The 12,961-nt window shown below is 34.3% G+C and overlaps 1 protein-coding gene across 1 annotated transcript in view; it reads right to left on the reverse strand.

Annotated features, from left to right (window-relative positions):
• Positions 1-12,961, reverse strand: part of LOC149775565 (uncharacterized) — a 40,655-nt gene that overhangs the window by 2,023 nt on the left and 25,671 nt on the right. Inside the window, exons 6-7 of the mRNA XM_089943414.1 lie at positions 10,339-10,415; positions 3,885-3,951 (exon numbers count right to left, since the gene is read on the reverse strand). Of these exons, the coding sequence (XP_089799540.1) occupies positions 3,885-3,951; positions 10,339-10,415 (144 nt within the window). The remainder of the gene's footprint in view (positions 1-3,884; positions 3,952-10,338; positions 10,416-12,961) is intronic.

Below are 12,961 nucleotides of genomic sequence, written 5' to 3' on the forward strand. Positions count from 1 at the left end.
AATAACGGATATATTTCATCGAGTAAATGAAAAACTCAAAGCCACAAGTGAAAATACTAGAGTTTTTCACCCACGAGATGAAATGTAACCATTATTCACTAGTTTCAAGCAAATATTCTTTTTATTTTATGTTCACATACGTTGGCTACCTAAGTTTGTGACACAGTGAATAAGCAGATTTCTTACGGTAATGTCAGCTGTTTACCATACATGATCTGCTGTGCTATGTATACCTGTGCACAAAATTAGTTCCACATCAGATTGATAAAAATTAACTTATACTTCCAGAATAACAAAGTACAAGTTTCAAGAATAACAGACCGGGATTATTAATAAGAAAACAACCACAAGTAATTCATCAATGTATAATACATAAGGAAAAAGTAGTTTACTGACTGAAAATCAAAGGGAGGTAAGTATGTTCTGACCCCAAAAAGTAGTTCCTGTTATGAAAAAATATTGTTATTTTTTCACTACAGTGAAATATCACTATTATTATAATTAGAAAATCAAGTAATTCACTGCTTAGCATAAAATAAAAGGAAATATTTTATGAGTGAAGTGGAAATGTTGTATTATCATGAGTGGTAACATATGCTGAATCTAAATATAAACTGTAACTAATTTCGGTTTGCATTTGACACCAATGACATCCCAATTTCTCCATTATGTTCCAACCTGATCACAACTGTGTCAATTAAAATCACTACTTAAACAATTTTATTACTATATGTAATCAGTTTTTCTTAAAAAAGAGTACCATATGTCACTGAGTGAAACGGGTATGATACTGTATGGGTGACACAGAATAAGTAAAGTAAATTCAGTCACATACATTTTGCATCATTCATTCTGGAAAACTAATTATAAAAAAATTAATACTTGAAGCCTGCTTTTTGATGTTTGGAGTTTATTTGTATGCATTTTTGAAGGTGCATTTTCATTTAAATGTATACAAGAAGCTCAACAGTCTTTACATATGTTAATATATTCATCCTATTGGGGAGAAAGAGAAAGGGTGGGAGAAAGAGAGAGAGAGAATGAAAAGAAAAAGAAAATATGCCTTAATATGAACAACAGGTCAAATGAACATGCCGAAAAGAAAGTAGATCCAAAGAAGTGATATCACCACTGTGGCAATATAATTTTATTCTCAATATTACATTTCAATACCTCATTTATGAAATGTATAATGATATATACCAATAAATCTAAAAATAAAATATGAACAAGGCGGCTGATAAAACTTGTAGTCAACTCTGTATATCAGGCAGCAACAAACTTCATCTTTGCATCCGAGTGACACTGATCTTTTTCAACCAAAATTTCTATGACATTTACTTACTCAAAGAGCAAGTCATATTTAAAGTTTGTAGAGATTATATTAACTAAATTTCATTCAGTCACAAAGATCCTAACTGTAGACCTTTTCCACCCAAAACAAATACATTTCTTTCTTATCTGAATTGCATGCTGACTAAAAGGTTTTGTCAAATTATGTCATCTAGAACTGAAGTTATTATACAGAAAATATCATTAACATAATAAGCTCTAGCTTATGGCTGGCATATAAACAAGCATTCCTCAAAGGATGTTACACTCTACTGACCGAAAAGAAATCTCAGACTGAAGACCATGTGTTTTCTTTTTAACTGCTGAGTGTTCAAACCATCTCTGATATTCCACTTAGCTGGCCACACTGAACATAAGACTAGCACCATTTTCATTTAGGACAAACAGACACCCTTAAAAGACTTTTGGAGAACACCCTGTGGCAATAGTCAAACATGTCTTGAAAGACCTCATCTATGAGACCACCTGTCTTGAAAGACCTCATCTATGAGACCACCTGTCTTGAAAGACCTCATCTATGAGACCACCTGTCTTGATAGACCTTTATTTTTTGACAGAAAGAGTGGTCCTTCAAGACAGGTTCTACTATATGAACACCCATTCTGTAGATTTAGTTTTTGTTGTTGCTGTAGGTTTTAATGCCATTTTTCAGCACAAGATAGGCTATACATGGCGGCCAGTATAAATGGTGGAGGAAGAACCTGGGAAAACCCCGGAAAGAACCACCAACCCACGAGAAGCTTCTGGCAAGCTTTCTCACATACCTACACTGGCTGAACCCGAGACTCGAACCCACGCAGACAGAGGTAGATTTAGTAACAACTACTCTTTATTTTTGAGCAAAAGTATTTTCAAATTAGCTCCTGTGGCTGTGGTGGCCATATCCAATATAACATCAGCATTCAGGACCAACTAGACCTCTTTTGGTGAAAACCTAGTACAAATATGACCATCCATTTCTTCAGAGTGGTTGTAAAAAGATTTACAAGACCATGGTGGCCATATTGAATGTCAGATTGGCATAAATTTTATTTAAGCCCAGCTTGACATCATAAGATATCTAACTGTGGAAACTCCATGTTAATAAAACTTTCAATTTAGGATGAGTGGCAATAACAAGATTTTCATGATGACTGCCATGATAGCCATACTGGATGTCAGACTGGCACTATTTTCATTTTGGACCAATCAGACATCATTAGAAGTCTTATAGTGAAAACTCCATATCAATATAACTTTCCATTGAGAAGTAGCAACAAGATTGTAAAGATAGTGGCTATGATAGCCATACTGGATGTCAGACTGGCACCATTTTCATTTGGGACCAATCAGACATCATTAGAAGTCTTATAGTGAAAACTCCATATGAATATGACTTTCCATCGAGAAGTAGCAACAAGATTGCAAAGAAAGTGGCTATGATAGCCACATTCGATGTCAGACTGGCACCAGTTTCATTTAGGACCAACTAGATATTACAAAAAGTCTTTAGGTGAAAAACTCAACAGGAATGTCCACCTAGATGGAGAAGCAACAAGATTTTCAAGACTGCCATAATTGTAGTCACCATATTGGAGGTTATATTGACACCATTTTCATTTAGGACCAACCAGGCATTGTAATAAGTCTTCTGCTGACAACCTAATGTTGATTTCACTATCCAATTAGCAGTAGCAGCAACAAGATTATCAATATGGCAGCCATGGTTGTGATATTGGATGTCAGATTGGCACCATTTTCATTTGCAAACAACTAGCAATCACAAGTTTTCTGGTGAAAAACTCATGTTGGCACATTATTGACTTTCCGTTTCCGAGTAGTGATAAGAAGAGTTTCAAGATGACTGCTATGGTGGCAATCAAACATTTCCTTTAGGACCAACTAGATATCATAAGAAATCTTCGGGTGAAAACTAACTGTTGACATCATCATCATTTCAGGAGTGAGAGCCATAAAAGTTTCAAAATGGTCTCTGTGACAGGAATATTTGATGTCTGAGCTGCACCATTTTAATTTACAACCAGCAAGTCATCATAAGAAGTACTCAAGTGAAAACTCCATGATGATATTACTTTCCATTCAGGACGAATAGACATAACAAGATTTTCAAGACAGCCACTGTGGTGGCCGTATCAAAACATCAGATCAGCTCCGTTTTCATTTCAAACCAACTAGACATCATAAAAAGTCTTTTAGTGAAAACCCTACGTTGATATGACAACCATCCATTCAGAAGGCATAACAATAATAATATTTTCAGTAAAAGAAAACCATGCGCCAGCTTATGCCACTTCATTCATCATCATCATCATGAAGTATGAAAACAATATAGACAAAGTCGAAATGGTGTAAATAAACGGACATCCATTCATTCATTCAAAATGCTGTAGTTCAAACTCTATAATAGCACAACACTGTCTGAACATATGGTGAATGGATGTCAATTACCTGTCTGCAATTTAGTATACTGATTATATCTGGCTCTGATTGTTCACACAATTTCCAGCTGTATGAAATACATTTAATCTCACCTCACAGTGGGAATTTTCTCCCTGGTTTTCATTGTGTCTTGAGACTTCATCTTGTTTATGTATTTCTCTGAAATACAATCATAATTTAAATGAACATACCAATAATTAAAACACTGTATTCAGTTTCACAAATTTCACAGTAGTTGTGTACACATAATACAGTAATTACATCTCAAAATGCATGTATATTTCCATGGATATCATGACCATTGTTTTCTTTTACAAACTCCATGTGTTCAGAAATGCAAATAAGTCAGGTCCAACTCCAAAATAACACAGACCCTGATCTGCCATGCATCTATAGATCAGGATCTATGTTGTTTTTTCTACTGATTAGGCAATGGCAGATCTCGGTCTATACAGTTGGACCTGACTTAAAAGTGCTTTAAAGGAGTAACGTTTTTACATCACTATCTCCATGATAAACAGGTGTTCATATTTGACTTCTTTTTTAAAGGGACCTTGGTGGCTGAGTGGTCTAAGGTGCTCACCTTTACAGATTAGTGACATCTCACCTCTGTCCAGATGGATTCGAGTCTTAATAGGCAGATCGTGGTCTATACAGTTTGCAGTTGGACCTAACTTGAAAGTGAGAACATATGCATGGTTTCCACGCTTTTTAAAAGATAAATTTTCAGGTCATTTCCAGAGTTTTTCCAGGATGAAATTAATTTTTTCATGGTTCACATATGACCATTACTGAATGGAATTAAAGAACATATCAGATTATAAAACACGCATTTTCTAAATCTAAAGATGTTTCTCTTTCAAGACTCTCAAAAACATCTAAGTCAGAAAATATGATCAAGTACAAAACCATAAAACTGTCAGATTTGAAATTTTCCAGATATGTTGTTTGGAATTATATAAGTCATGCTCACCACAATTTTGGGGCCTAGTTATAACAGACGGTAAATGTATTTAATCCTGATTGGTTACACTAAATAAGGGTCGTGGTTCCCACACAAAATTCTTGGGGGTTAAATTGCCCTCATCAAAAGAAATCTAGTCAGTCTGCAATTTTCCTGCAAGAGTGAAAACACAAGGGACTCCAAGAGTAAATATGGAATAAATTCTCTCATAAAACATTGGTCAAAGGGACCGGATGTCTGGAAAGTCAATGGGCACAATTCTGGCAGTAGAAGCGAACAAAGCTTGAAAGCACAAGGTATTTGCATCAATTTCATGTAGTTCATTGATACCAATATAATGATTTACTTGAATTTGATCGTTTATATTTGCATGAATTTATTTGTTTAAATCCATAGATCAATTCTCTTGAAATGAGTGTAACTGTGTTTGAGTTAATCTATCTAAATTCGTACAATGATCTCCTTTATATAAGTTTGACGAATTGTTTGAATTTGTCGTCTTTGTATAGGAATTGGGTATTCTAAGATTCCAAGCATTACTTTAGTTGATAGGAGTTACGAGAATCTGCTGAATTCACCCATCTTAGATGATTTAATGTATGCTAAAGACTTGAATGTGTGTATTCGCTGAAAATAATGTAGCTAAGCCATTTTATGAATTTCATTCATTCATTTGTGTAACTGAGACGGGAACGGAACTGTTATGTCTTGTGTAATGATAATTGGAATCAGTAATGATATAGCCACTAGGAAGTACATTAATCTTGTGAAACTAGATTTGTTTATGGTCTGCCAGATTTAGCTTGACCAGACAGTCTTTGGTCTATTCGAATTCCAATAGAACGATATCTGACATAACGAGAGGGGAGTAATGATCTGTTCCCATTAGGACAACTGACAGAATATTTAGGTTGTCTGTTTATTTTGTAAGGGGAAATAGCTTCAAAGACGTATCCACTGAAGTATCTATGTACTGTACTTACATATCCACCTACCCACACAAAGTTTGAGGGCCAAAAAGAGGTGAGACAGTAGGTCAGAAAAGGGAAAAAGCAAAAGGACCTGGAGGAACTACCATAGTGAAGTCAGAGTGGACCGGAATAAGCAGGTTACGAAGATGTACAAGGCAATGACTTTGATCATTCACTCGATTTTATGATGAACTAATTCTATCATTTAAAACAGATTGGCTATTTATATAAATATATTTGTGTTTGAAATTCGCTGAAAGATTCATTCCAAAAAGAAGTGTATCTTCCTAATGTAGTGTATTATCCCAGTTGCTGATGTAATTGATTAAATTTTGTGTTTTTCCAAGTATCGGGGCTCATGTCAATCTGTTCAGATCTCTATTTATTCCACCTATAATTTCATACTTTATTTTAATATTTACTTGATCCGGACAACAACAATACCGAGGGCGTTAACCCTCTGGATAATGATAGCCAAATAAAGTGGACACCTTGTAAGAAGGTACAACCTCATAATACCAAACCTCAGTAGGAAACCCCTACACAAACTAAACATTTCCTATCACAGTATGAAAATAAAACAATAAATGCAAAGTATCAGAATCTCATCTTGTAATGAAAAAATTTTAGCCCTGAATTTATCTGTGTTAATAAAATCACAAACAAGATTTTTAAAACCTAAACTCCTTAAGGCAATTTGGTTAAAAACCATCATATAAAAAACATTTACAAAAAGGTAAATTTAAATTTTGACAAAAGATCTTCAAAATTATATACTGTTGTATAAACAAGGACTAATTTTCTGTAAAATCAACTTTTTTTCTTGCATATTCCCACTCCATTTTTCACATTTGGACATTTAGGCTGCAGTGTGGAGTCAGAGCAATTGCATCTTGAAAATTTGGAATTTGCCACCACCATGCAGTAGCAGCATATAGTAGTCGCTTATCAGTGGGTGTAGCAAATTTAAACTATGTTATATCAACTCATACTTGCATAAAATCAAAAGGAAATTCATTTATTTTCTCAGAAATGGCTAGTAATATAATCATTATTCTTTAATCCGCTGACAGACTAGAAAAAACTACAGCATAGATAAAACCTCACCCGGTACTTGCCATTTGCATTACTGACATGACTTCACATGTCTCAAACATAGACATCAGAAGTCCAATAGTCATGTGATATCAACAACAAACTCCTTTTTAATGTTGTTGTACAACAATTCAATTATATTAAATGAAAGTCAGATCCCTTTTGTAAAAATCAGAAAGAACATATAATTCTAAACATTATTATTTTGAGAACAACAAGAAACCTGCTGCTTACGCAGCAATCTCACCAGTTTGATTCATCAAGCAGAAAGCACATGTCAACATGGTAGTCACATGATACAACAAAACTCCAGAAGTTGTTTTCTGAATAAATAAATATAGAGAATTTTGTGTTCTTTGATTTTTGTATTTTTATTTCAACCATTATATCACATTCATGACAATATTTTTTTCTTCTACATTTGAAAATGTGGGTTGTGAGATTTGTGTACTTGTGTGACTGGCAATGCAAATTGCAAGTACCAGGTCAAACTTCATCAACGCTGTAGTTTTATCTTGCTGTTCAGCAAATTAAAGACATACTTGCAATTTCTGAGAAAATACAAAAAAAATTCATATTGATTTCATGCAGGCATGACCGATTTAACAACGTTTAAGTTTGCTAGGTCATTCAGTAAATGGCTATGCTTTGCCACCACCATGTTGGCCTCTAATAACACTAGACTGGTTTTCATACCTTTCGTGTAAGGAAATATACAGATATCTATCTGTCTGTGAAAAAAAAAAGTCTAATAGACAAATCTAATCCACTGAGTGTCTGGATTGACTCAACAAATATGTTTATGGCAAGCACCCAAACTGGAATCTCTGAATATTCTGGTTAGAGGTCGATACATTTAATTCACGATCAGTTCAGTTACGACTCAATTATGTAACTTTTTCGGGCATCAAGTGGTCGCGGAAAATTCCTGTTTTTTCCCCTGAATTTCATCAATATTTGCAAAATTCATGGTCAGGAAAAAAGTTATCATTTCTCCTGACTTTTTCCAGACTTCCCAGTAGCTTGAGAACCCTGTATATGGTATTTTAGAGTAGTTTTTTACATTCCTATCTCCAGTATAAACAGATGCATTTATTTTTTCATGGTGCCCTGGGTGACCAAGTGGTCTAAGATGCTCACCTTTAAAGATCAGTGACATCTCACCTCTGTCCAGATGGATTCGAGTCTCAGTTGCTTCCCAAGGGTTGGTGGTTCTTTCTGGGGTTTTCCCCAGGTTCTTCCTTCACCACCTACAATGGCTGCCATATATTGAATAATAAGCAACCTCTACTTCCTGTCTGCTAGGGAGGGTTACCGAAGAAGTTCCACTCAACAGTAAAGTCAACAAAAATGTTTAATGAGAGTAACACAACTAAGAAACTGGAAAGCTATCACCAAGACATAATATTCATTGGAATAAGACAAATATACTCCTGCAAGGAAACACTTACTGCTTGCACTCTTGTATTGTAACAATTAGATACTGACGTTAATTTTCAATGTCTTGTTCCTGGATCATTTCAATAAAATGTCTCAGCACATAATAGTCTGTTTCAATATTAAATAAATTAAATAATGATTGGAAATCAGATAGTGACACCAACAGATGAGAGTTGAAGATTTGCTTTGGATTTGTTTAACCCAGGTTACCAATGTGGTGGGAGATAACTGCACGACAATTTGGAAGATTAATTTACTTACTCAAACATTTCCTACGTAATTTTCCAAACTGCTTGCCTATGCATAATGTTAAAAATGCAGATGTTCAAATGTTCAAAGTATTGCTTATTTTACCTAAATAATGTCCAAATAAATCAGAGTATTATTATTATTTTGTCAGTCCTATACTATTATTATTATTTAGTATTATTATTTAGCAATTTATATATGTCATTAACTAAAAGGAGTGTTGGACTTCACAGGTGTTACTTCTGGTTTTGAATTTGACTGCACCTGCAGTTATCTGACAAGTACTGTCTTACTCTCCAATATATAACCTTCAGTTTTTAACCACGTGACAGTACTGAAACAATCAGAATTGGCAGACCTTATCCGCCAACAAATCAGATGTGGCAAACCTCAGTCTAGCGCAAATCTTGCAATATCAACCACATATGAATAAGGTTCATTATATTTCAGTATATAAAACATTCTCACAACTTATATCTTACTTTGTACAAAACTCTGAGACAAAACTCTGTCTCCTAATTTGTCTATATAGTTTACAGTAGCAGAAGAACAGTTCTCTAATGGATAAACTGTGACAAACCAATGACAGGGTTTAATGATACTAAAAGTATTGCGGTTACTGGGGAGGTTGCAACTATGCACAAAACAAATTGCATTACTCAATAAATTGAACAGTTTTCATATAAAGTATCTATATTTCAGATATTACTTTTGGCAATATGTTCACTGTGACTTCATCTCAGTGTAAATGTATGTGAATCACATACCTGTAATATCGAACCATTGAGGTCATTGGTCACAAATGAACAAAAATGGCATCCATAAGAACTTGACTCGATCGTTGTAACATTCGTTTACCGCGAAACATCATGTTTAATACATGTGTCATGATGTTCTCATGTTTGGTATTAAATAAGGTAACACAGGCATATAATATGTGCAAGAAATGGTGCTGAATGTAAAATGTCGAACCTTGACATGCCAAGTGTAATATAATGATCAACATGGTAATAGCTAAAACTTATTGACAGAGATTTCCTACAGGCATAATAAATATGGGATTAGCCAACCAGTAATTCAGTATAATTTGACTCTATGGACTGCAGGAAGTCTGAGAACATGCCTATGAAGTGGTGCATTATCGGAAATAGGGAGAAGCTATATGTTAAAATTCATGCAACCACAGAGCAACTAATTCGCCACAACTACATGCTCTTGCGCTGCCCAAGGTCCAGTGAGCTAAACATGTAACACTAATGCCTTAAAAGAAAAAAAGAAACATCTCTAATAACATATGTAGATTTCTCATGCAGTAGTAAATATTCCACCCCAACCCCATTATGGTGCACAGCTGGTTAATCCTGAGTCTTTGAAAATATGCAATGAAAAATGGTATTAAACCCACCATAACTATCTTTTCATTTTATATACCCATAATCTTGGCATACAAGTAGTGCATGGCTGTTCTATTTATTTCATTGCGGATTCAAATTATCTGCCCTTGACAGAATCCAAAGAGAAATGAAACATAAGACCCCATTAAAGAATGCAGAGGTCAGCATCACTATCAACTTTCCTGAAATGTTTTTTTTAAAAATATGTAATAAAACTTTCAATACTGTTCATTTTGAAAAGCAGTGTAAAATCTCCGCATTTTAATTGTCATTTTTTTAATATAAAGTTGTCATCTTTCATCATAATATTAACAAATCCTCAATTTATCTTCACCAAGTTTTCATAACAGATCAAATTTTGGGTCAAGTCTAAATCAAACTTTATCAAAGTGGGGCATGATCAGTGGCTTAGAAAACCCTATTAGAAACTCACTGTTCCTCCTCTTCAATGGCCCCTTGTAGTTTGTCAATCTGTTTGGACAGCAAGTCTCTCTGCTGAATTAGGCTGGACTAGAAAGATAAACGTCTTTTTTGTTAAATTGAAAGTATTAAAGTTAAATGCATTTGTTAATTTTTAAGAGTCCATTCATATTAATAAATACATATTTCTTTAAATGGTGGGAATCATCTCCTCACAAGCAAGAATGCTTTTAAATAACATTGCTAACATTTTCAAAACTTTGGAGATGGGATTATCTTCTTGCAAAGGATTAATATTCAAGAATTACAATAATTTGATACAATTCCAAGTAAAAATGTTGGAATAACAAGATTGCTAAACAATTTTTGAATGCCTTCTAACAAATTGTTCCAGCCATGGTGTCCAAAAGATGACTTGAAAATTTCTGTGATAAAGGTCCATGAATCCATGTTCAGAAACTGACACAAACCAACACTAACATGGCACATTTAAATGAATCAGTTTTTAAACTACTGAGCTTTGCTTCTTATGTGTACTTGCAGAGTGACATGCTTATGCAAAATTACTGCAATGGGGACACAACTTTGTAAAAAAAAATAACAAAACACTCCAACATCAAAAGAAAAATATCATTGATTTAACCCTTTACTGTGCATCAATCTGGAGGTCGAAGAGCCTAATTTACACAGAACTGTGCATTGAGTCATATATCCGTAATTACAATAAATTTACATAACCCTTTAATCAACAACATCTGGATGTAAACTGCCTGATTTACACAGAATTTGTCTACTGTCAGTAACTTTAAATCCTTTTTCACTTAACTGTTTGTACAAGGATAATTTTCTTTTACAGCAGGTAATTTGTGTTGCAGTACTGCATGCAGAGTATGCCTTTATCAGCATGCATGGGATAATGCATTCAGTTGCTAAATCCTACTCAAAATGTGTAAAATTTATGACAAATTACAGACTTTTAAATATTCTTTTATACTGAAGTTTCTTCTTTTATTCCAAACGTGTCATGCTTTGAAGTTTCTCAATTTTAAGAGTGCGGAGAGCCTAGGTATTTTCATTTTCTGGCTTTACAGGCGTTTAGTTAACTACACACTGACAAAAATCATAAAATAGCCACAGAGGTCAATGTCTGACTTGCATACTATTCATATGCAACAGAGACAATACATTATTTTTCAGTTTACATTTGTTATTTTGTTATTATGAATGAAAACAAAACATGCAAATATCCTATGATTAATTGGCAGATTCAATGTTTTGCATATCCAACGTCATTAAAATTCATTTTAATGAGAAAATACAACATATGGTCATTACTGACACATGGAGAATGTAACCAACAAATTACACAGCTTGCCTCAACTTTCACAAGTCTTCAGTAGCCACCGTAAACATGATTATGCAGAAAATAAATTCACACAACAACGATCTTGGCTAATTTTCTAAACATATTTTTGAAAACCTTTTAGCTATTATACATGAACTTTTAATTATTTAAAAATTTGAAATTTAAACTTTTAATTTACACTTTACTGCCAGTATAGTGTGAACATACTGTAAAAAGAACCTACCAACCTAGCTGCCCACCCAACCACTGACCCACCTATCAAACTACTGTAACAGGGCATGAAAGATATAAAAGAATAAGTGAACTACCTTCATCAACCATTATAAGTAAGATCTCACATGAAAAACATACTCATCTAATTCCTATAGCATTCATATCTACAAACAGTTAACTGAATCACAATATACAAATGTATAGTCATTAACATGAAAAATCTACCACTGAATAAACATACTTATTTCCACTACCAAAAGCACTGGTCAGAAAGGCCTTCTGAGTAGGCTATTATTTATATAGGTCTAGCATGGATCATTCAACTTAATCATTAACACAAATGCTTCAGTAATGTTAGTTAAGTGTACAATATTGGTCACAATTTATTTGCTCTTAAAGGCAGAGTAGTATCAGAGATGCATCCAATTATCATATTTTGAACATAAACAGCACCCAAGAAATTAACTTTAACCACAAAATTTGAAGAAAGACACTGGGCATGAAATACAGGTCACAGAGACATATCTGGCACCCAAGAAATTAACTTTTAACTCAAAATTTGAAGAAAGTCACTGGGCATGAAATACAGGTCACAGAGACATATCTGGCACAAAAAAGCTGCAGATCTTATCTTCATTAACTTCAAGATCCTACCATGAACAGTGACTAAGAACTGAACTTTACAACTTTATCAACACCAGAAAGATCCAGGAATAGAATTCTGGAGATTGATCATTTTCCACCCTCTTTCCTTAACTTTGCCAATTTGGACTAGCGTTAGAAGACTAGGGCCTGTGATAGGGGAGAATGTTCCCAGAAATGAAGACCATATCTTACCTTTAAAGTTGAAATGACCCATACATTATCAGCGATGACCAATCAAACCCCTGAAAGGTGGGCTAGACAAGACCAGGACACTGGGAATAGAAAGATGTTGCAGGAGAATGTGCAGCTCAATATGGCTGACCCTCTTCCTCCTTGGAGAAAGGGAAGCAGTCCAGGGAACTTCTGCCTTCACCTCTCTGAGTGCCTTGCCTTGTGAATGAGGAGGGAGATT

This window comes from Sinohyriopsis cumingii, chromosome 19 (assembly GCF_028554795.1).
Source record: "Sinohyriopsis cumingii isolate HCF-2022 chromosome 19, ASM2855479v2, whole genome shotgun sequence".
In the NCBI taxonomy this organism is placed as follows: domain Eukaryota; kingdom Metazoa; phylum Mollusca; class Bivalvia; order Unionida; family Unionidae; genus Sinohyriopsis; species Sinohyriopsis cumingii.